Genomic DNA, 23795 nt, shown 5'->3' on the forward strand with positions numbered 1-23795 from the left:
TCGGGAGACCCTGAGCGTGCACGTGGTTCTCAGGCGCGGTGCCCGCGCGGAGGGGCGGGGCTGGGCCCAGGCCCGGGCTCCTTGCTCGGCGCTACCCAATGGCGGCGAGGCCCCGCCCTTTCCTTCAGAGAGCGGACCAATGGCTGGCGAGGGCGGTGCCGGGTCCTGGCGGGTCTGCGGTCACGTGGGGGCGGAGGGCGTTGTTAAAGCGAGCCGGGCGCTGGGGCCGCGTCAGTCCGGGCGGCGGGGGCGGGCGGGTCCGGACCGGGCCTGCGGTGAGTGAAGCGGGGGAGCGGCGCCGGAGCGGCAGCGAAGCGAGACTGTGGTTGCGGCTTCCTGGTTATCGCGGCCCGGCCCGGCCCAGCCGGTGAGCGGAGGTGACGGGCAGGGGCGGACACCCATACAATACACATGGCGGCGAGAGGGGGCGGTGGCGCGCGCGGGAGCGGTCGTTACCGGCGGCGGGAAGGGCCGGTATCCGGTGCTCACCCTGCTAAGCTCTGTCTTTCCCGCAGGATGAAGAGCGGCGCAGACCATGGCGCGGCACCCAGCCCCCAGCCCCTACGACCGACGGGCCTGTAGGACGTCGCAGCCCCGCCGAGCCCTATAGCGATCCCTCTATTTAATTTAATACCTAATTTATTAACCCACCGCCCCGCTATGGAGCCGACCTCCGCGGTGCCCACCGCCCCCATGGCTGGCTTCCTCTGGATGCTGGTCCTGGGCTTCATCATTGCCTTCGTCCTGGCCTTCTCTGTTGGTGCAAACGACGTGGCTAACTCCTTCGGCACGGCTGTGGGCTCGGGGGTGGTGACCTTGCGGCAGGCCTGCATCCTGGCCAGCATCTTTGAGACGGTGGGCTCCGTCCTGCTGGGAGCCAAGGTCAGTGAGACCATCCGGAAGGGTTTGATTGATGTGGAGATGTACAACTCCACACAGGAGCTGCTGATGGCAGGTTCGATCAGCGCCATGTCTGGTAAGGAGCAGGGAGGTCACAATGTAGGGGCAGTATGTCCTAGGGTGCCCTGGTGATGGCTTTCTTAGTAGGCTGCTTCTTCTCCAGGATCTGCTGTGTGGCAGCTGATGGCTTCATTCTTGAAGCTCCCCATTTCTGGTACCCACTGCATCGTTGGAGCGACCATTGGCTTCTCACTGGTGGCCCAAGGGCAAGAAGGTGTCAAGTGGTCTGAGTTGCTGAAGATTGGTAAGTCCAGCTGGCAGGACCACCCCAGCTGTGGACCCCATGTGTCCTTGGGCTTTCTTTTTCAGCAGCAGGATGCTGATTGTGCCTTCCACTTTCTAGTGTTGTCCTGGTTCATCTCACCTCTTCTTTCGGGCATCACGTCTGCTATCCTGTTCTTCCTCGTCCAGAGGTTCATCCTCTGTAAGGTAAGGTCTATCTGCCCTGTTTTCTGACACTTTGGGGCTCTTGGCTGCTCTCAATGGACTCGTTGGTTGGCTTATGGTCACCAGGGCTTCTTCTAGCACATCCTGGAGTGTATGTGTTGGCACCAGGGGAGCCCTTTGGGAGCTCAAGAAGTGAGAAAATGGGGTTTGTGGCCACTCCGCAGAGTAGACCTGGAGGGTTTTGGGGCATCACCTCCCTTCTGAAGCATGGGAGTTGTCTTTCTGGCTTCAGCAGGAACAGCCCTCTTTCCCAGTAATGAAGTAGCCCAGAATCGATAAGACCAGGGCTGTCAGTTGGGCTGTTCCAAAATCCTGGTGTAAGGATTTTTTTCCTTGGGGTGAGCTGTAGCTGAAGGTGGTGATCCACAGCCATGGCTTTTCCCAGCTGGGAGGGACAGAATTGTTCCTGGGGCCAGGGAAAACACATTTCTTCCACCTGGGACCCCAGCTATGCAGAGAAACTAGCATTTTCTTCTGCATTTCTGAGGTCAAGTTCCTTTAAGTTTTACCTCTAACGATTCAAGAAATGTTAAGATCTTATCACTGGCAGCCCTTTAAAACAGCTCAGTGTCACCTCTGTCACAGTAACCTTGTGTAACCAGCCTCCCAAAGTGCAGCTGGCTCTGTCACGCTCCATTCTGGTGCTGAACAGTCCAGTTGCTCCATGCTGCTTGACATTCAGGATGGCTTGGTTTGCTTGTCCTGATGCCAAATCCCATTTGCTGGGTAGCAATGGGGATTAAGTGCTCCTGCTGCTGGGGTGAGGGCCTTGCTGCCAGGTATGTGGTCAAATAAACTCCTTTGTGAGTAACGGACTTTTTATTTTGTCCAAGTCAGCTGGAGAGGGGTAAAAGCGTTGAAAGTTCTTGAGGAGTTGAAAGAAAAGAGTAGGTGGAGGTGGCAGTTTGGGGAGCCAGGGAAAGGGTTCAGAAGCTAGGTAGAGATGAGTTGTACCAGGCTTGGGAGTGCTGGAACCCTTGGCTGGGCCTGCTCTAGCTCTCTGGGGAGCCTTGTGGGGCCCAGGTGTTTTGCTACCTCCTGACCTCCCAGCCAGGGGGTCATTTGACTGTGGGTTGTTACCTAAAGGCTGTTGGGAAGTGTCATCTGTAGGTGACTGAGGGCACAAACCTCTTCTGGAAAGAATCTGTTGCTAAGCTGCTCTTTGGCTGTTGCATAGCCCCCCAGTCTACCCCTCTACAGTACTGATATATGTTTTCCAGGCAGATCCTGTTCCCAACGGCCTGCGAGCTTTGCCTGTCTTCTATGCTTGCACTGTTGGAATCAACCTCTTCTCCATCATGTACACTGGAGCACCCTGTAAGTGCACAGCAGAATGCTTGAACCTGAATTTTGAAATTCTTTCTAAAGCCTCCATTAAATGCACGATTTACCCCTTTTTTGCTTTACAGGGCTGAGATCTCCTAGAAGGCGGCTGGCCTGTGCCGGTTACAGAAGGTGGCAGGCTAGCCTGCACTGTCTGGGCTAGGTAGTTGCCCAACCAAAGAGACCTGCTCAAACTAAACTCCTCCAGACCTTTCTCCTTAGACTTCCCAGGACTGGCCAATAACATGACTTCCCCTTCCCTTCTCTTACCTGTGCTAAAACTCAGGTATCTGTTGAAGAGACTCTTCAGGCTGCTGGTTGTGGGGCTAGGATCAGGGAATGGGGCTGCACCTTCTGTTTCATCCTGTCCCTCAAAACAAGCTAATTACTCTTGGCGAGAAGAGCTGGCCTGTGTACTGCAGAGTCTGAGCTTCAGTTGGAAAAGCCAAACTAAGATGCTGTGTTGCAGGGGACAGGTCACGACCAGGACTAAGAGGGCTCAGCAGGGACGGGTGGATTTACCCGTGGAGCCAGAGGCTCTGTAACCTCTGTTGTTTGCTGGGATGATGTGACCTGGGCTGTTTTTTGGTGTAAGCGTGGGTTTCCTGTTGTGGAGGAGCCTCTGGAGGTGGGATGCAGGCAGGCAGTGCTGGCTTTGGCAGGGTTTGCTCTGTAAATAGTGGCTGGAAAATTTTTTGGAGGGGTGTCAGCTTCCCGTTCCCTGGGCTCTCCAACATGGGGGAGAGGAGGATAGGCCTGCAGTGGCGCTGCTGCGGGCACTGGGGCTGCTCCAAAATCATTTTATCACTTGGCATGTCCAAAGTGGATCTGTGTTTATTCTGAGCCCTGAACTGCTAAGTGAGCTCTAGGTTGCTTGAGCACAGGGTTTGCAGGCAGACCTCTGCCTGAGTGAGGTGTCTGGGCTGCTTCAGGAGCAGTAAGTCACTGCCTGCAGCAGCAAATGCAGGGTTTGGATAGTCACAAGCACCTGATGCCCTACCTGGGATTGCGTGAGGCCAGTCCTCTGCTCAAAGTCAAGTCTACCTGTGAGCATGCCCCTAAGTGGGTCATGTATCACCTCAGATGCTGTGAAGCCTAAATTGACTCCTGGAGCAGAAGAGCTGCCCTCCCCAGTAGCCAGAGAGGCTGGTGAGCTCCAGGGGGAGCAGCCCAAGCTTCCATGTCTTCTCCAGAGCAGGGAAGCAGCACTGCTGCTGCAGCAGCCACACTGGGAGGTGTTTTTTTCCTTTGACATTGGAGCAAATGAGGAGACGAGCTGTGTAGAGCCTGGGGCATGCACCACTCTGCAGGATTTGGCTGGGGGAAGGGGCTGTGAAGGGTCAGCTGCTGATGGGGTTATGACCTGTGGGGCTCAGAGAGTATATCTGGGGTCTCAGTGTGGTCAGTGATGCCTTCCCAGCAGTGTTTCTCCCTGGCAGGTGGATTAGCTCAGGGCCATTGCAGGTGATGGAGCCCCTATGCCTGGGAAAACCAGTCATATTGAGGAGGGTTTTGCCCAGAGGTTTTCAAAGATTCGTTGTTTTATTTCCTAGTGCTGGGCTTTGACAAACTTCCTCTGTGGGGTATCCTCCTAATTTCGGCGGGGAGTGCTGTTGTCTGTGCTCTTGTCGTCTGGTTCTTTGTATGTCCAAGAATGAAGAAGAAAATTGACCGTAAGTACCACGTCCCTCTGCAATTCTCGGGGAAGGGCATGGTCTGGCTAACCGACTTCTCTTCCCAGTGGGAGATCCCATTAGCTGTGGGCCTGTTATTAGCAGAATCCTCATCTTTGTTCTGAGATTAACCTGCTCCAAGTCACTGGGGCACTCATCACACTGGGCTCTGCCTGCTCCCAACCCAGGCACCCAAAACCACCCCCAGGAGCAGCTGTTGTGCTGCTGAGCAGTGTCTGGGGCTGATTGATCTGTGGGGTGATCTCTCCTGGAGCTGTGGGCAGTATCAGACAGCTTGTCCCACTCTAATAGAGGAGAGAGAAGGCAAGAGACAATGTGCCTGTTTTAACCTTTAATCTTCTCGTACCTGCTGAGCAATCCTTGGCCTGGCTGATGCAGATCACAAGTTTAAAGCTGTTGAAGTCCTTTCCCTGTAGCAGAATACCCAAAACACTCTTGAAAGGCATCCAGAGGATCAACCCTGAGCTTTGCCTCCAGAGCTGTGCTTGAAACTGCATGTGGTCGTGAATATCAATGATGTGTGCAAGCTGGGGCCTTGGGAATTGGTGATGAGGGGATGTCCTTGTGCTGGTGTAATTGGGGTGTGACTAACTGCTTTATGGCTGCTCTTGACAATCCTCCAGCTGTTTAACTTAACTCCTGCCTGTGAGGTGGGTTCTTCTGCCTGTCAAACACGCTCCCTGCCTGCCTACAGCATCCCTGGGAGGAGGTGGGCATGCAAGGGGAAATAGTTCTGCTGGGACTGGATGCCAGGATGAAGGATTGATGCCACAACCCAGTCCTTGAAGGAAACAAAGTGACAGGAAAATGGTCGTGTTTATGACAAGAAGGTGGTTTTGGTTGTTTTCTGAAGGAGCTGACCTCATGTTTTCACCTGGAGAAAACATGCTTTTCCTGTTAGAGGTGGAGGAACAGCCTCAGTTTCCACAGCTGGGTGCTGCTGGCTTGGCTCCCTAGGGTGGACAGGAAACCAGGCTGCCTTTGGGAGGTGGAGACCATCTCCTGTTTGGGTTTGTCATCCACCAGTGAAAGCTGGAGAGGAGCCCAGGCTGGAGCTGCTGGGCTGGTAGAGGAGCTGGGCTCTTCTGGGCACCTGTCAGCTTCAGGAGTCATAGCCACTCCAGAAGTGGGTCCAGAGCATGCCACTGCCCACAGGGATGGGACAAACATGGCCTAAAGAGGAACCTCTGCACTAGACATTACTGACATAAAAGCCCCATAATGGTGTTCACCACACCCCATGTGGGTGGGGGTGTCTAAAAATAGGGGATGAGCTGGCTCAGATGGTTTGGCTGTTGTGCCTGGAACAAGGTCTGACTATCCAGCAGTTTCCAAAGTTCAGGATGGGGAGGAGCTGTAAATTTTATTTGGCTGCCATATATCTGAATAACAAGGTGTGCGTGGGCTTGCTGCTGGCATTGGGTGCAGTGGTGGAAAGGGGTTTGATGGTTGCTGCCCCTCTTCACAGGAGAGATAAAATCAAGTCCTTCTGAAAGCCCCTTGATGGAGAAGAATGTTTGCCCAAAGGAGGAGCAAGAGGAGGCCAAGATGCCCCCGGGCGACGCCAAGGGCCCTGCTGCTGATGCAGGGTCGGCCATCCCCCCCCAAGCAGTGCTGGAGGAGAGGATGGTCTCCTTCAACTTGGGGGAGCTGGAGGAGGCCCTGGAGCAGGAGAGGCTTCCCAGCCTTGACCTGAAGGAAACAAACATTGATAGTGGTGAGTAGCAGGGGGTGATATGGGTGGTAAGACTTCCCCAATGCCAGGCACCCCTTGGTGCTAACCCTTTCACCCGCTGTCCCTACTGGCAGGAGCTGTGCGGCTGCCCAATGGCAACCTGGTCCACCTCAGCCAGGCAGTGGGTCACCAGCTGGGCTCAGGTGGGCAATACCAGTACCACACTGTGCACAAGGACTCCGGTCTCTACAAGGAGCTGCTGCACAAGCTGCACCTTGCCAAGATGGGGGACTGCATGGGGGACTCTGGGGACAAGCCCCTGCGGCGCAATAACAGCTATACCTCCTACACCATGGCTATCTGTGGCATGCCCCTGGACTCTCTGCGTGCCAGGGATAGTGAGGAGGGGGAGAAGCTGAGCTGGTCTGTGGTGGACACTAAGAAGAGGGTCCGCATGGACAGCTATACGAGCTACTGCAACGCAGTGGCGGATGCACACCCAGCTGCAGACATGGACCTGAACACAGCCCAGGCAGAGCTGGGTGCCAGTGACCACAAGGGCAGCAGTAGCTCCCTGGACGAGTGGCATGAGCAGGACAAGCCTGAGGTGTCCCTACTCTTCCAGTTCCTGCAGATCCTCACGGCCTGTTTTGGCTCCTTCGCTCATGGTGGCAATGATGTCAGGTCAGTGGAGTTAGTGGGAGCCAGGGAGGCTGGTAGCTGGGGCTAGTGCTCACAGAATTATGGAATCACAAAATAGTTTGGGATGGAAGGGACCTTAAATATCATCTTGTTCCAAGCCCCTGCCATGGACATGTTCCTCTCGAACAGGTTGCTCCATGTGCCATCCAACCTGGCCTTGAACACTTCCGGGGTTATTCTATCTTGCCAAGAGCCTTTGGCCATCTAGACCAGATCCCCTTTCTCTTCCAGCAATGCCATTGGGCCCCTGGTTGCACTCTTCCTGGTCTATCAGACGGGCGATGTGGCTACCAAGGTGGCAACTCCCATCTGGCTGCTTCTCTATGGGGGTGCAGGGATTTGCATTGGCTTATGGGTCTGGGGAAGGAGAGTCATCCAGACGATGGGGAAGGACCTGACTCCCATCACACCATCCAGGTAAGGGCTATCATGGAGCAGAGGGGATGTTCCAGGCAGCCTGAGAGCTGCATTCTGCTCCAGGAGCCCCTCTCCCTTCTGTCTTGAGCGTTTCAGTGGCAGAGCTGGGGTGTGTGTAGCTCCCAACACCTTGCTGCATCCTGGGGGGTTCATCTGGGGGTCTAGAGAGCCAAGCTGCACTGCCTTGAGCTGTGCCCACGGGGTGTTTTGGGGTATCCAGCGCCCCTATTCTGATCTGCTTTCTGTCCCTGCAGCGGCTTTAGCATTGAGCTGGCATCAGCGCTGACGGTGGTCATTGCCTCCAATGTCGGCCTCCCAATCAGCACAACCCACTGCAAGGTAAGAGGGGTAGCGGGGGAATGGCTTTGGCTCAGTGGGAGCTCAGTGTTCCCGAATCCTGGTGCTTGAAGGGCTGAGCTGTGTGGGAGACCCCACGCTGGGCTGCTGGCCACTGTCAGCTCCCAGCTCTGCTGCTGGCAATCTCAATGTGAGGTGGCAGCGACTGCCCGGCCTCGGGGTGGGTCCCTGGGGCAGTTGGGAGATGATGGGAGAATAAAACCCCTTTCATGGTTCCCTAGGCTCTGCCAAGAGGCTGTGGGAACCCAAGTGCTGCAGGGTTCTGGTCCTGTCACCCCTCTGGGGTGGCAACTCCTTGCCCTGCAGTCCCTGCCTGCGCTCTGTGAGGTCCCCACAGCCTGGAGCAGGATCCAGGGCTCTGGCCTGTGGGGGTAAAGGAGTGCATGTTTGAGGGGTGCAGATGCCTGCTCTGGTGCTGAGCAGTGCCCTGACTCCTTGGGCAGGTGGGCTCGGTGGTCTCAGTGGGCTGGCTGCGCTCCAGGAAGGCAGTGGACTGGCGCCTCTTCCGAAACATCTTCATGGCGTGGTTTGTCACTGTCCCCATCTCCGGCCTCATTAGCGCTGCTATCATGGCTGTCTTCAGGTTCGCTGTCCTGAAGGTGTGAGGGCACCCGGGCTCCCAGTGCTCATGCTTCCCACTGCTGTCCTCGCTCGAGGGGCCACTGAGGCTCCCTGCTGTGGGGTGGTGGCTGCGCCCATCTGCGCATAGTGCTGTCACTGAAGTATCTTTTTTTTTTTTTTTTTTAATATAACTGTCTTGGCGCTAATATTGTGGGGGGGGGGGGTGTGCTGCCATGGCTGTATCTGCCCCCAGGTAATACACCCTGATCTGCTGTAGCTGTAGATAAGCAGTTACTGGGGGTCACTTTTTCACTTCTACTCATCCCCTGGTAGTGATTTCTTGGGGGAAGGGCAGAGGTTGGTCCTTGCCTGCCCTGGAACAAAGTCGTGGAGTACCCTTCGTGCAGGCTCTGCAGTGTTCAGCTTTGCCTCCATTGCCATAGTGCTGTGGACACCATCCTGCTCGGGGGCCCTGGGGGCTGCCCTCTGGCCTCCTGTCACTGCTGCTACCTCGGACTTAATAAAGATTTCCTTCGTATGCCAGTGCTGCCTGTGGTTCTGGGGATTTGGGATATTGTTGGGGCCAGGTGCTGCGCCATAGCCCTCCCTGCCTTGGCCCTGTGCCCTGGGAGGGAGCTGGGGGCAAAGATAAGAGCCCCACATGCCCCCTGTATCATGGGAGGAGCTGTAAAACAGCCCTGCGCAGGGGTTATCGCGGCCCTACACCTGGGGCCGGCTGCCCCTGTCATGAGCCCCATCCCCGGTGTGGGGGGATGCGTGCGTGTGTGTGTGTGTGCGGCCGTGTGTCCGTCCCTCCACAGCTCTGGGACAGCAGTTGCTCTGCCGCCCCTCCATGTGCCGTGGGATACTCCCTCCTGCCTGGGTCAAGGCCGGTCCAGGGGCCCCGCGTCAGCGGCCCCGGGGTGTCGCAAGAACCTCGGCGGGGGCAGCCGGGAGTGTTTGAGGGCGGGAGATGGTCCCATGGGGCGATACACGTAGGTTTCAGGAGGTGCTTTATGTGCTGCGTGGGGACGCTAACCCAGCGCCGTAGGGCGGGGGTCGCTGCGTCCCACGGGACGTGGGTGCTCCATCCTGTCCCGATCTCCCCGTTGTGAGGCTTGGATGTATTCTCCGCAGCCCCCCCGCGGCCGCGGCGCCCATCGGGGCGGCTTTGGGGCGGCGGCGAGGCCGGTCGCTGACCCCGGTTAATGATTCGCCGCCGGGCGGTTCCCGCTGCCAGCGGCGCCGCTGGGCAAACAGCAGCCCAGGGCTCGGGGGTCGCGGGGGGGGACACGACGGAGGCAGCGTGGTAGCACGGCCGAGGAACGGGGAGCCCTCCCCGTGCGCGGGGGCCACGCGTGAGGAGGTGTCCGTACCCCGTGAGGGGAGCACGGGGCGATGCCTGACCCATCTGGGGGTCACCGCCTCGGGGTGCGCGGCTCCGTCCCGGTTGTGCTGCCCGAGGCGGGGCCGGGCACGGCCGGTGGCCTGGGCGGGGCCGTTCCGCAGGGCGCCGTTAAAGTGGCGGCGGCCGAAGGCGGTGACCGGAGGCGGTGGCGATGGGCAGCGAGGGGCAGCGGGGCCCGGCGGCGGCCCGGGGCCCGCGGCAGGGCGACCCGCAGGCCCTCCGGAGGGACTGCCAGCACCGGTGGGCTGGGGAATGCGGGGGGACTGGCGGGCAATGGGAGCAGCAGGACTTGGGGATGCGGGGAGAGGGCTTGGGGAAGGATAGGTGGGAGGGCACATGCGGAGGGGAGCAGGACCCGAAGAAAGGGCCCCGGGGTTCAGGTATGGGAGAGGACCCTTGTCGTATCGGGAGAGGGCAGAGGCTCTCGCTGTCATCTAGACATACCGGGGTGGGGGCAGGTCCCAACAGCAGTCACTATCCCCCCTCCCGTCGCACCCTCTGCCCCTCCCTCCCTCCTCCAGCTCCATAACCGATTTTTCTGCTGCAATAACTTGCCATGGGGGCCCTGGGCTGGGGTGAGCATGCAACCCTGCCAGGGCACTGACCAGAGACTGGGTTAGGGGAACATGACCCCATCTCTTCCTATATGCCACCCCCAGCCCTAAACCTCTCCTCACCCTGTAACTCCCTGCATGGTCACCCCCAGGATCTTCGTCAACCGGAGCTTGGCGCTGGAGAAGATCAAGTGCTTTGGCTTTGACATGGACTACACCTTGGCCAGTGCGTTTTAGGGGGGCCCTAAGGCAGCGTGGGGTAGTGGTGGGAATCCCTCGGCCCCTGCCCATATCCCCCTTTCCCCCCTGCAGTGTACAAGTCCCCTGACTATGAGGAGCTGGCCTTCACCCTGTTGCTGGAGCACCTTGTTGCCATTGGGTATCCTCCTGAGATCCTTGCCTACAAATATGACCCCACCTTCCCCACCCGGTCAGTTTGTGGAGGGGGTCCCAGAGACGGGAGGGGAGGGGAAGTGAGCCCCCCACCCACTGACAGCTGTGTGGTGCAGGGGGCTGGTGTTTGATGCCATGTATGGGAACCTGCTGAAGGTGGATTCCCACGGGAACCTGCTAGTCTGTGCCCATGGCTTCCGCTTCCTCAAGGGGTGAGTCTGGGAATTCACCACCCCTGGGGCAGGGGGAAGTTGAGGGGTCCCTCAGGGTGGAGTGCAGCTCTGTGCTCCCTCCTCCAGAGCCGAAATCCTCCACTATTACCCCAACAAGTTCATCCAGCGGGATGACATGAAGCGCTTCCACATCCTCAACACCCTCTTCAACCTCACAGGTGAGTGAGAACCCCCCCTGTCCTGGCCCTCCCACCACCCTGGGGTGCTGCACCCTGCACCCCCTCTCACAGGCCCCTCCCCCACAGAGGCCCACCTCTATGCCTGTCTCGTGGACTTTTTCACCAACTGCTCCAGATATGTCAAGTAAGAGGGAGGTGATGGGTGGGGGCTTGGTATTGGATCAGACGGTAAATCCTGAGGGAAGTTTCCCTTAGCAGGGCAGCCCCTTCACCCCCTCCATTCCTGACTGTTGCAGCTGTGACACCGGCTACAAGCATGGGAACCTCTTCATGTCCTTCCGCAGCATGTTCCAGGATGTGCGCGAGGCCATGGACCATGTCCACCTCTCTGTGGGTGCAATGGGCAGGGGCTGGGTGGTGGGTGCTGAGCGTGCTGGGGTTTTCCCACACACACACCCTGGGAGATTTTGGCCAGCCCCACCCCACCCCTTCTGCAGGGCTGCCTCAAGGAGAAGACGCTAGAGAACTTGGAGAAATATGTGGTGAAGGATGTGAGTTGTGCAGACCCCTATGGACCCCTCCCTACTCTGTGCCCCTCAGTCAGTTCCTTGTGGCCACCTCTGTGCTCCCCCCCACTGACTTGCCCCTCACTAGCCCCGTGTGCCACTGCTGCTGAGCCGCATGAAGGAAGTGGGGAAGGTCTTCCTGGCCACAAACAGTGACTACACCTACACTGATGTGAGTAGGGAGTGTCCATGTACTCCACCACCAGGTCCAGCCGGCCCTGGGTGGGGGAGGCAGAAGGGATGTGCTGAAGCACAGGCATCGTCTTGCCTTCCCTGGGGGCCGCAATGATGATGCCAGATGTCCTTGCAGGCCATCATGTCCTACCTGTTTGACTTCAGCAATGAGGACAAGGTGAGTCTGTCCCCACTGTGGGGTGGGTGGGACACGCTGGGTGTTATCAGCATCCTCTTGTTGACCCCCTCCCCGGCATCGGCAGGCTGATGTCCCACAGCGCCCCTGGAGGTCCTATTTCGATCTGATTGTGGTGGACACCCGCAAGCCCCTCTTCTTTGCTGAGGGCACCGTCCTGCGCCAAGTCGACACGGTGGGGACCTCTTCCCTGCTGCAGGGCTAGTTGGGGTGGTGGGCACTATTTAGGCACTGAGAAGGCTCCCGTGGGCATAGCAAGGTAGATTCACAGCTGGTTGGACACGAAGCAGGCACAGATAACAGTGTCCCCATCCTGGGGTCCTCTGTTCCTGCAGGACACGGGGAAGCTGCGCATTGGGACATACACTGGCCCTCTCCAGCACTGTGCTGTCTACTCCGGTGGTAAGTGCCCAGCTGGGCTCTGCCTGGACTCTATGGGCAGCATAGGGGAATATATCCCCCCCACCCCACCTTGATCCCTGGCTGTCACAGGCTCCTCAGATGTGGTGTGCGACCTCCTGGGTGTGAAGGGCAAAGACATCCTCTACATGGGGGACCACATCTTTGGGGACATCCTCAAATCCAAGAAGCGGCAGGGCTGGCGCACCTTTCTGGTGGTTCCTGAGCTGGCCCGTGAACTCCAGGTCTGGACAGAGAAGAGTGGTGAGCAGTGCCGGGTTGGGGACACAGACTTTGCCATACACGGGGAAGAGGCCTGGAGCCTCCTACACCCCTTGATGGCAAAACTGCCTCAGTGGCCATTGCCCATTGCCCTGACCCTCTTTGTCGGTCATGCTGGGCAGTGGGTGATGCTGTTGCACTGAGCTGGCCCTGTTGCCCTTGCAGAGCTGTTTGAAGAGCTGCGGAGCCTGGATGTTTTCCTGGCCGAGTTGTACCAGTGAGTCGGTTGGGGTGAGAGACAGGCAGGGGTGGGAGCACCTGTGGGGAACCCTCCAGGTGAGCTCTTAGCTGGGTCTGATCCATTCTAGGCACTTGGACAGTGGCAGTAACGAGCGCCCAGACATCAGCTCCATCAAGCGTCGGATCCAGGTGACACCCAAGGGCACTATCCCAGCTGACACACAGCTCAGCTCACCCCCTGCCACAACTTCCTCCGTGGGGTGTCCCCCAGGGGTCGTTGGGTGCCCTGACTGTCCTGCTGCACCCACAGAAAGTCACACATGAGATGGACATGTGCTATGGGAAGATGGGAAGCCTCTTCCGCTGTGGCTCACGTCAGACACTCTTTGCCAACCAGCTGATGCGCTATGCAGACCTCTATGCTGCCTCCTTCATCAACTTCCTCTATTATCCCTTCAGCTACCTCTTCCGGGCACCCCCTGTCCTGGTACGCAGCCCCCAGCGCCTGCTGGTCACCCACTGCGCCTCAGTTTCCCTACCTGCCTGAGGGGGGCAGGGGGCTGATAGGGGTGTTGGGTGGACACCCAACCCGTTGGCTGGCTGGTGCCAGCCTCTCTCTGGAAGCTTTGTCCACCTGCCCACAGATGGCCCATGAGTCAACAGTGGAGCACTCTCGCCTGGACTCAGGGGATGCGGTCACTGCCCTTCCTCCCTGGCTGGCCCAGTGTGGCGATCCTGGCCAGCAGGTGGGTGGCAGGGAACAGAGGGGCAGAAGGACATGGGCATCCTGCCATCCTGATGCCCTTGGAGTCTTGTGCCCACTGAGCCCTTCTGCACTGTCTCAGGTCCCCCAGGACTCAAGCGGGGAGGAGGAAGATGATGGAGAAGCCTGACCATATGCCAACTGCTGTCATGCCAGGTGCCAGACCCACAGGAGGGCATTCAGTGGCCCTGGACCACTTGCACTGCCAGATCGAAGCTATTCATTGCCAGCTACCACCTCTGGTGGTCACAGGTGGCTGGTGACTGACCATGGCCCCTGACTCCATGGTCTGTCACACCTGTCCCTGGGCAGTTGGGACCTTCTCCTGACTGTGCCCAGAGACGGAGGGCCCCCCAAGCCTGCTAGCTCCTGCTCCTTTAACCTCTCCTCACTTCTCTCACCAGCTCAATGCCAGCCTGCAGCCATTCAACACCAGGGTGAACAGGCAGTGCCACTGCTGCAGTATCACTGGAAGCCCCACTGCAGCAGCTGGGGTCCCAGCAGCCCCTGCCCCTTTAGCCTCTGGGCCTGGCCAGGAGCACTGCAGTGCTGAGTGGAGGGGGTGGGGCTCTGGAGGTGACAGCTGCTCCACTGGAACCCCCTTCACCTGCTGTTCCCCTCTTCTTTTTTCTTCCCTTTTATATTTATAAAAGATACTCAAAACTCCTGGCACCACAGAGACATAAAACTGGCTGCTTCAAAGGCAAACTGGTCTGTCCCTGCACCTGAGAGGTGGAGGCAAAGGGCAGTCTCCAAATCCTCGTCCAGCAGCTGGGACAAGCACAAGCCCCTGGGGAGAAGGTGGTAGCCCCAAGTTATCCCCACCTCTGCAGAGGGGGCCAGGCCAGCAGCATTCCACAGAGTGGAGCCAGCCTCATGCCAGAACTCCAGCACGCTGCTCTGAGACTTCTGCCAGCATCCATGACTCAACAGAGATGCTGAGCCAAGGCTGGGGTTGGGTGCATTGTGAGGGAGAGGGGAGGCAAAAGAGCATGATGGGGCCAGGACCACTGCTTGCTGGGGCTGGGTGGATGACAGTAGGGCTCCCCCACCTTCCGCAGCTGCCATATGGTCACTGTTCACAGCGGGGAGCACCTGCCAATCCCCTCACCAGCCCCTTGCCTGGTACCTTGTGCTCCTGCCTGCTCCAAGTGCAGGGACAGCAGCAGAGGAGGCCTGAGTGCACTTAGAGGGCTCATCTGTCCCCAGACCCCAACCATGTCCAGGAGTTGGGGTCCTGTCCTGCTCAACCCCAAGGTCCTCTGCAACTCTTTGTGCATGCACAGAAGCTGCTGGGACACTGCAGGTCCCCGAGCCCCTTAGGCAGAGCCATTGCTACCACCTGTGCCTCCAGACACCAGGTCTGTATATATGCCTCTCAGCAGAGGACATACAGATGCTGTCCAGGCAGGGCACGAGGCAATTCCAGATCAAATCACTCAGGACATTCCACACACTGGGAGGTGCCTGGAACATCACCATCCAACTGACACTATTCTACAGCAGGAAAACCAGAGGGTGTGTCACGTGGCAGAGGAGCTGAGGGCGGTCCTGGGGGACACAATCCCAGGAGACACAGCTGGTGTCTCCACACCATTCCCTAGCCCACACACATCTCTACTGCAAGTTTTAATATATGTAAATCAGCATTTAGATATTGGATACAGGCTTATTCTGTGCCATCCCCTCACCTCTACATCTGAGGGGCAGCAAGAGCAGTCAGGGGCGTGTGTACGAGGCAGCATGGTGGGCAGGCAGGCTGCTCCTGCTGGGAACCCCTCGGGAGCTCTTGAGGGGATATGAACTCAAACCCTCCAGCTCTGTCACTTCTGGCAAAGCCATGTTTTTCCGGAAGAAGAAGCAAGTCTCCTCCTCAGCATGCAGGATTTCACTGAGGGATGACACCACAGGATCATGGTCTTTCAGCATCTCTGGGTAGTGACTCCTAGCTCTCTCAATTCGTACTGAGCGCCGCACAGGTGTCAGAAATTTCAATTCTAGGCCTTCCAGGAATTCCCTTCCTCTGTGGAGAGGACAAGAGCCTTGGGTAAACCCTGTGGAGGACCACTGGCATGGAGGGTGTGTGCTACCAGGAACAGGAGGTTCAGCCTTACCTGGATGCAGATGTAACCTGTAACTTGACTGAGAGGGGAAGGGAGGTCACAGGCCTCCCCACCAGGCCTGGAGTCGATGCTGTGGGCTGCTTCTCACCTGGACTGGGCGTCCTAGGCTCCCAAGGAATAGGTTCCTCCACCTTTTCTCCTGGCAGGAGAGGAAAAGGGCAACACAGTTGCAGAGAACGGCTGCTGGGGAGGGATTACACCTCTGCACTCTGGATAGGGGCAGGGTGCCTGCCTGCAGAGGCTTGCTGGGCCAGGACCCTCCCTAGCCCGGGCAGTGTCCCATTTTTCAGATCAGGATTCCAGACTTTCACAACGCTCATCAGGAGGGACAGGAGGTACTGGAACAGACTATAAACCGTGTTGCCTCCTGGCTAGCAACACCAGGGAGCCCCCGCCTGCCCAAGCTCCAGTCAGCCCCACAATGCTCAGGTTACCTTCCAATTTTTGGCCTGCATCCTTCAAAATATTGAGAGCAGTTTCCCTGAGCTCCTCGACTGGCTGCAGGAAAAGCAGAACATGGGTCAAGGCAGGTCTGGCATGGGAATGGAGACCAGAGTTACAGCTGAATAGGAGGAAAGGCTTTTGCTGCACCATTACACCCTGTGCTGAGGACAGCAGGAAGAGGCTGCAGGATTCCCCTTTGCCCAGAGGGATCCATCAGCACCCAGCACAGCTGACCAGGTGCCCACCCTGCATGGGCATATCCAGCAGCATGGAATGGGACTCGCCATTCTAAAGGACTTTTTCACCAGTGACTAATACTGCTAAACTCATTCCAAAATCTGGCCCCTGGTTCTCAAGGAAGCCCTCCAGTGCAGAGGCAGGGAACACAGGGAGTTGGCATGCCCCACTCACCTCAGCCCCAGCACTGACTGCTTCTCTGTACAGCTGCAATACATCAAAGGGGCCGTTCCGGGCCAGCAGCTTTGCTTGGCAGATCCAGAATTTGGCAAATTTCTCTGCCTGGGGCACAAGGGACAGCACTGCCATGAGCTCCTCTGCATGGACACCCTGCAAGGAGAAGGGTAAGGGCCTGAAGAAAGGTGTCCATGGCATGGACAAGTGTATGAACCAGGAAACAGTCCGTGCCTGACCACAGCTCCCGGCACTCTTCAGGACAAGGGCCTCAAAAGTCTGGGTTTGCAAGTCTCCTACATAACCATGGCAGATAAAAGCTGTCCTGCCTCTATCTTCCCCTTGGATAATTGAGTCTAGTATTCCAGAGGGGTGTCAAAGGATAGACTTCAGTGCTGGCATTAACTGGGCCCAGAAAATCCTGGAGCAGGGCTAGCAGTCAGTGTTCCCAGCAACTGTTGCCCACCAGGGCCCTACCTCAAGCTGTGACACCCACCATGGATCTACCTCAAGTTGGCTCAATTAGCCTGGGCTGCTGCTGGAGACTGCACTGCCAGGTGCCATGACACCCAGTGACATACACGAGGCCCATGCTGGCTTTGGCTGGGGTAGAATTAATTTCCTTCCCAGTGGTTGGTATGGAGCTGTGGTTGGGATTTGTGATAAACACAAATGTGATGATAAGAGGTATTTTCACTATTGCTGACAGGATTTACACAGAACTGAGGCCTTTTCTACTTTTTGTGCTGTCACACTGGAAAGGAGGCTGGGGGTGTGTGGGAAGCTGAGGGGAGACACAGGCAGGAAAGGTGACTCCAACAGACCAAAAAGATATTCCAGACCCTATACTCAGTATATAAAGCGGGGAGATATTTGGAGTGATGCTGTTTGTCTTCTTAAGTCACCACTGCATGTGATGGGGTCCTGCTCTCCTGGAGGTGGTAGAACACTTGCCTGGCCATGGGAAGCAGGGAGTCGATGTTTTGCTTTGCTTGTGTGTGCAGCTTTTGCTTTCCCAATTAAACTGTCTTTACTTCAACCCATGAATTCTTTTGTCTTTTACCCATATGATTCTCTCCCCAGTCCTACTGGTAGAGGACTGCATGAGCAGCTACATGGGGCTTGGCTGCTAGCTGAGGTTAAACCACAACAGTCTTTTTTGACATGGTACCTCTCCATTCTCCCAGTCAGCACAGCTCACTGCATGCCTTTGGCCTACCCATAACTTTATGAGAACTTTTTTTTTCCTATGTTTCCCCTCTGGCAACTGAACACTTGTTCCCAATCCCTCTTAGCTACTGGAGGGACACGGCCCTGATCCCCTGGCACGCTCCAGGAGAGGAGAAGCTCATTCAAGCAGCTCCTTTCCCATTCCCACCTCCTCAATGAGCTTCAGGCACTCAGTTAATATGTTGTTGATCTTTGCTTGGCAGTGCTGCTCTGGATTCTCTTGCTTCTCTCTTGCATTGACCTTTCTGCAGGATGGCTTCACTGCCTGCTTCTGAAGCAGTGCCATCGGTGGCCGCTTGTATTTCTTGCCTTTGGATGCCAACCACTCCTCCAGCTGTTTCCTGTCCAAGGACCGAGAGATCACAGTTACCACCCCAGAAGCTTGGCAAGAGCTGGCTGTTTTTCCTTGGAATCTCCCTTTAGCCAACTTCAGCTTCTTAAAAAGAATCAGTATATCTATCTCAGAAACACACCCGAGCTCTAGACTGGGAAAGGAAAAAACTCTCAAGTTTTTTTTAGCCTTGAGGCTAAAGCAGGAGAGTGGCCACACACTCTCCTTCCACTTATTGAATCAGTGGGAGAGGAACCCAGGGTGCCACCCAACATCATCCCCAACCCCTTATTTTTCAGGGCATCAACCTCCCAAAAAACTTTCACCGATAAAAGACTTTGGACTCTGTTTTCAGCAGGATGGTGCTGGCTCACCCAGTCAAATCCTTTAAACTCTGCTGTTTCCTGGAGGCAGGACCAAGACAGCCAGAGCTGCTACTTACTTACGATCTGCAGCTGATGGGATCCTTGGAATGCGCCTAGCCTGCATGCTACTTGCCATCAGCAGCTCTGGTTTAAGCTGATTTCTCCAACTTCTCAAATCATCCTCAAGTACATGAGTTTTGGAACTGTGTATGCTGTGAGACTGGTTTGGGTGACCTGTCCCTTGGGATGCTGCTGTGTGTCCAGGAGGCACAATCTTCATGTCCTTCCTGTCCATCCCCTCTTTAACCATGGGCCTTGGCCATGGCAAAGTGACACCTGGGTGCAGGCTGGATTTCAGATTTGTGGTCCTCTGGGGCTTGCCCAAGGTGGGAAGCTTGGTGGAAAACCTTCTCACTGGGAGAGGTTGGCTGTGGTGCTTAAGACTTCCCCCTGGGGCTGTACCAGGTTGCCTCACTGTAGTAGTTTTTCCTTGGCTTGTCCCTGGGTTTTTATGTAGCAAATTAGCAGAAGCAGGAAGGAACCGAGAGGGCTGCAGTGGCTGAGTTCTGATACTTGTATTTTGAGATATGCTCTTTGATTCTGGCAGGGATTTCCTGAATTTATCCAGAACTGGCTCTTCCTTAGCCTGGTGGTTACTAATTCTGTCTTTTGGACCCAGAACAGGCCTTGACGTTACAGCTGAGCTTTGCCTGTGGGCCAAGACTCTCTTCTTCTTGAGACTGTTTGCATCAGATTGGAAAGTTCTGATCAGCTCTGGGGATGTGAAGGCTCGTGGGTTGAGGTTTTCCTTGTGGCAGACCAGCCTGTCCTGCAGCCCCTCATTCAGGAAGTGAGGTGCCCCAGGAGGAGGTTGGTCACTTCCCACCTGAGGTGCTGCTGCAGTGACAGTCTTCTGTGCAGACTTCTGGTTCCTTTCTGGCTTTAGGTGACCAGAGCTTGAAGGTGGGACCCTGCCTCTAGTCTGTGCGGAAGCAGGAAGTGTCATGTTGTTCCCTGGCTGCACTAGGTGCACCCCTCCTGCTCTCTGAGATGTATTTGAAGGCTTCTTCTGAGCAATGTGGCCAGTGTGATGCGTGGATCTGGCTCCAAGCTTGCCATCCTCTTGAGCACCCTCCATCACATTCTCAAGAACATCCTTCTTGTTTCCGTCAACCTGGAAAGACAAAGCAGCCCTCGGCTCCAAAGTGAGAGCAGCTTGGTCAGACCCTGACAGCTGGCCCAGGAGACAGTCATGTGACAAAGCAGCTGTCAACACAACAATAACATAACACCCACCAGGACATGGGCAAAGGATCAGTCTCCCAAACTGAAACTCCTAACTAAGCTAAAGTCCCTTGAAAAATAGCTAGCTGACTCATTGCCAGCTATTTAGCAATCTGTGGTATGTCCCCCATTTGGAGTCAGGAACTCATGACCCTGACTTGGGGATGTGGTTTTCAAAGCAAGTTACAGATCCGAATTGCAGCCAGGATGAAAAATTATAATGACTAAAGTGACCTGATAAGCAAGTGATCCTGAGTGAGACCTTTTGAGCTCTCTTGGACTGTATGGGCTGTGACCAGCATCGCCCTCTGAGTGGGGCTTCTCAGAGCCAGCAAACTCTCATGTTTGCTGAACTTGGAGAACAGCGAATGATGCCAACAGAGCCTGGGCTGATGCCCCCTTTCCCCAAGGCTCAACCCTTTGCCTGTTGAGAAGATACAAAGGCAGCAACATGAGTCCTTCACTGAATTTGAGGGGAATTTTTCAGATATATATATACCTTGGACAAAATCTTTAGGTCTATGTGTGTATAAGTATGCTAGAGCAAATGCTCCATGAATGTGGCTTTCCTTGGTTCTTAAGTACTTTAGATTTTTAAGTCAAGCCTGTGAGCAAGTTATTATTGTGCTACAGTAAATTCTATATGAATTCTTTGTTATATTGTTGATCTTAACCTATTCATTAAGTGCTGTTAAGTGCTGTTAGAACCTTCAGGCCTAAACTGTTGGCCAAGCCCAGTGCTCAGATCAGCAAGGCAGTCTGCTCTGAATCTTGTGACTCAATGGACCATCCTTATTAATTTTTATCCTTACCCTTTCCTTCCCCTGCCCCACTTCCCCAGCCTCCACACAGACAATTTTTGGGTTGGTTTTGGGTTTAGATTGATTGATTTTAGATTTTAGCTTGCTTTTTCTCTATGTGTTTTAACCATCCAGTAAGTAGTAGAGTGAACCTTGACAATGAACTATGTCATGCTTTCACTTTTATACAAAACCTGCTTTTGCTGATACATTTACAAGTGATTCTTTAAGCAACCATAAAACACTCATTCTCAACAGGGGACCCCATTCTACCCGGACTCACAGCATGAAGGACTCAAACTTCTTACTTACATGCTTGAATTTAGAAACTGGTTCTAAGGGTGGATTCAGGTGATTAGTCCAGACCTTTAAAAAGGGTCTGTAAAAGTCCAACAAGTTATCAGGTTATTTAACAATTTATCAGGTTATTTATCAGCCATAAGAAAAGCAGAAAGAGTTAAATATCTAACCCACTGCTGATTGTCTCAGACACAGGAGCTTAGGAGTAGCTTTCAGAAATCAAAAACCTGGCAAGGAATACTACCACATACTATTAATTCTTTTTCTTTTGTGTGGCAACAGAAAAGCAACACAAGCCATTAACATCCAAGGTTGTCACAAAACTTCCCATGGACAACAAAACTAACCAAAATGATTCCTGCAGGTGATAGTCTGGCAGGTAGTGGACTTGGAGGCTCCCAAACTCCCCTGTGTGTCTCAGACAGCTGAGGTCATGCTGCTGCCATGCTGCAGGTTATAGTGGTGCCTCAGAGAATCCTGACCAGAGTTCACTGCAGTGTGGCTGATCCACAAGCCCTGCAGCTGTCCAGGCACTGCAGCTAAGCAGGAAGGTGGGACAGCAGGCCACTGTCAGCTCCCACAATTCTGTCCTCCCCTCCTCCTCCACACAAAACTGGAGCCCTCTGACAGCAGCCAGCTGTGGAGTTCTCCCATCCCTCTGCTCCAGGGTAGCAGCTCAGTCCTCTGGGAAGATTAATGCCTGCGTAAGTTCTAATCTGTAAGAAAGAGCCTAGAGAGCGAGGACCATCCTCTGTTCTGCCCAAGTGCTGCACTATGCCGAAAAGAAAGGTCATGAATCTTCTCTCATTTCTACTAGTGGTGTTTCCCAGAGCCTGGTGACAGGGACTGGTTTGCTCTTTGATCCTGCTTCTTCTCTTCACATTTTCCTGCCAGAAGCACAGAAAATGCCCCTTCCTGATATTAACATATTCCAAAGGCCACTGGAAGCTGCCATTAAAAACCAGTGGTAAGACTCCCATCGCCCTTTCCTCGAGATCTGGTTCCAAACCTGAATTTTTAACAGAAAGGCTTGTTCTGCCAGAGCCAAGAGCTGAGATGAGAAAGTTTCACAGAGTCTCAAAAAGTTTGCAGAAGAGACAGAATCAGCCATTGGAAAATGCCAGCACTCAAACCACGCCTTTGCTCCTGCTGCCAGTAACTATAGACTGGTGCCAGGGTGCTGTGGGCAGCAGAGCCCAGGCAGCAAGGCCCTGGCAGGAGCTGGTTCTTTGCACACAGGCCAGAGAAGGTAGACACTGGCCAGTGGTGAGAGCCAGCCATACCACAGACCTTTACATATTATCTCATCCAAGCCCAACATCCTCCTAACCTACTTTGCACTTGGGCATTTCAGCCTTTCCTTGGCTGCCTGGCAGTTCTGCAGCTGCCTCCTTCCTTGCGCTGCAGAGAGATGACAGGAAATGCAGCGCACACAGCATGGTCTCAGTACTCAAAGAACGAGTACTCGTGACAATGGATTTCTGTTCCTCTCAAACACTACATTGCGCACCTCTGGACCTCCCTGCCTAGGGAGCCTGGCAATGCTGCTCCCAGAAACTCCCACGCACATGATATTGCCCAGAGGCCCACTGGCACTTAAGCTTCCTGACCCTCACAGCGTGATGCCACTCAACACCTCAACCGTGCACGGCTCAGTTTGTAGAAGGAAAAGGGAGATGCTGCCCGTGATTCCATCTCAGCTGTGTATCTTATAGGCCTGCACCGACGCCCTCTTCTAACACAAGTAAGAGGGAAAAAGCAAGGAGTATCTCAACAGGAGAAGAGAGAATACTTCTGACAACCCCAGTCTAGCCTGCAGCACCAGGGCATCTCACAGGCAGAGACCAGCATCACCCCATCCCCAGGGCCCCGGCCCCTAATACTCTCATAGTCTCACCCGATCACCCACATCTCACCCTGGGCTTTAGGGACACGTCAACCCCCCCCGCCCTCTGCTTCCCAAGGCTTCCACTGAGCCCCAAGAGCAGCATGACCCCCCAACACATCCCCAATCCTCCCACACTGAGTACCCGCCCCAGAGGGCCCGCAGGTTGCAGTGCCCCCGCATCCCAGGACCTCATAGCTCCGTTCTCCTCCGCCCCCAGAGGCCCCTGGGCCGCCCGCACCCCCCAGTACCGGGACTCCTCAGAGGCAGATCCGAGGCTCCGGGCCGCTCCAACCCGGGCGCTGCCGCAGCGCGACCACCACCACTCCCAACAACCGCCGGGCCGTCTTTATTGGCCACAGCCTTCTTCAAACCGACCAATGGGGAGAGCCAAACGCCAGCTTTGGCTCCGCTATTGGCTGAGGGGGGTAGGGGGCGGTGACAATATGTCCCCTCCGGCCGTCGCAGCCACTGGGGCGGGGCGGGGCGGGGCGGGGCGGGGCGGGGCGGGGCGGGGCGGGGCGGGGCGGGGCGGGGCGGGGCGGGGCGGGGCGGGGCGGGGCGGGGCGGGATAGGATAGGAGCAGGGGTGCGTGGGTGCCTGCAATGACACCCGTTGCAACAGCTGTGACAAGCCACGTCGTGCCACACTGAGCCAGGTCACAGCGTGCCACGGCACGGTGTGCGATGCCGTTCCACGTCTGGCCACGCAATGTCATGTTGTGCCATGCCATGCCGTGCAATGCCACATAATGCCATACCACGCCATCCAATGCCGGGCAATACCACGCAATGGCATGGCACACCATGCTACGCTGCGCCATGCTGTGCCACATGGTAAAGCATGGTGTGGTGTGAAATTGCACGATATGGTACACCACATCATACTACGTGATACTATGGCACACCCTGTAATGCCACACTACGCCATGCCACTCATTGTCCTGCTGCACTGTAGCCCACTATGCAATGTGCTGGCCGCTGCTGGGGCAGACATGACAGTTCCAGGCAGTTGCCAGGGCTGCTGGCGATCCACCATGGGATGCCCACCCCAGACACCTCCCAGCTGCAGTGTGGGCATGGAGACAGAGTCGTGGAGGGTCCTGCACGGGTCAGGGTGTTCCTTGGGCTGTGGGGTGGCCCTCCACTCCCTGGGTTTTCACCCAAAAAGCAGCCAAAGCATAATGGTTTTCCCATCCATAACCCCATCCCCCATGAGC

General features: G+C 55.9%; 3 protein-coding genes across 8 annotated transcripts; 2 read left to right on the plus strand and 1 right to left on the minus strand.

Annotated features, from left to right (window-relative positions):
- Nucleotides 1–241: 241 nt before the first annotated feature.
- On the plus strand, nucleotides 242–8679 carry SLC20A1 (solute carrier family 20 member 1). 2 transcript variants are annotated; one of them, XM_066206359.1, is made up of 11 exons: nucleotides 242–377; nucleotides 516–976; nucleotides 1064–1204; nucleotides 1304–1389; nucleotides 2628–2724; nucleotides 4284–4403; nucleotides 5893–6141; nucleotides 6234–6783; nucleotides 7033–7218; nucleotides 7473–7557; nucleotides 8019–8679. In XM_066206359.1, exons 2-11 carry the CDS (start codon nucleotides 661–663, stop codon nucleotides 8178–8180), a joined length of 1992 nt encoding a protein of 663 aa, XP_066062456.1. In that variant the 5' UTR covers nucleotides 242–377; nucleotides 516–660; the 3' UTR covers nucleotides 8181–8679. The 2 variants fall into 2 exon arrangements, with proteins under 2 accessions (XP_066062456.1, XP_066062455.1); XM_066206358.1 differs by having other exon boundaries at nucleotides 242–367.
- LOC136302804 (cytosolic purine 5'-nucleotidase-like) lies at nucleotides 7470–14937 on the plus strand. Of its 5 annotated transcripts, none has more exons than XM_066206361.1 (18): nucleotides 7470–7557; nucleotides 10251–10324; nucleotides 10411–10528; nucleotides 10608–10703; nucleotides 10791–10882; nucleotides 10970–11027; nucleotides 11140–11233; nucleotides 11341–11394; nucleotides 11498–11581; nucleotides 11720–11761; nucleotides 11847–11954; nucleotides 12115–12181; nucleotides 12272–12442; nucleotides 12626–12677; nucleotides 12769–12829; nucleotides 12951–13127; nucleotides 13285–13386; nucleotides 13486–14937. In XM_066206361.1, exons 1-18 carry the CDS (start codon nucleotides 7523–7525, stop codon nucleotides 13531–13533), a joined length of 1533 nt encoding a protein of 510 aa, XP_066062458.1. In that variant the 5' UTR covers nucleotides 7470–7522; the 3' UTR covers nucleotides 13534–14937. The 5 variants fall into 5 exon arrangements, with proteins under 5 accessions (XP_066062458.1, XP_066062457.1, XP_066062459.1 ...); XM_066206360.1 differs by lacking the exon at nucleotides 7470–7557 and adding an exon at nucleotides 9196–9784; XM_066206362.1 differs by lacking the exons at nucleotides 7470–7557; nucleotides 11847–11954 and adding an exon at nucleotides 9196–9784.
- Nucleotides 14938–15019: 82 nt separating this feature from the next.
- Nucleotides 15020–23399, minus strand: CKAP2L (cytoskeleton associated protein 2 like). The gene is made up of 9 exons (XM_066206081.1): nucleotides 23227–23399; nucleotides 22828–22923; nucleotides 20704–20770; nucleotides 18385–19481; nucleotides 17760–17952; nucleotides 16382–16537; nucleotides 15961–16024; nucleotides 15518–15665; nucleotides 15020–15426 (listed from the first exon to the last, which is right to left on the minus strand). The coding sequence occupies exons 1-9, from the start codon at nucleotides 23397–23399 to the stop codon at nucleotides 15123–15125; spliced, it is 2298 nt and encodes a 765-aa protein (XP_066062178.1). The 3' UTR covers nucleotides 15020–15122.
- Nucleotides 23400–23795: the final 396 nt, after the last annotated feature.

The sequence above is a fragment of the Chamaea fasciata genome, unplaced genomic scaffold (genome assembly GCF_029207755.1).
Source record: "Chamaea fasciata isolate MVZ Bird 193981 ecotype frontalis unplaced genomic scaffold, bChaFas1.0.hap1 SCAF_30, whole genome shotgun sequence".
Classification (NCBI taxonomy): domain Eukaryota; kingdom Metazoa; phylum Chordata; class Aves; order Passeriformes; family Sylviidae; genus Chamaea; species Chamaea fasciata.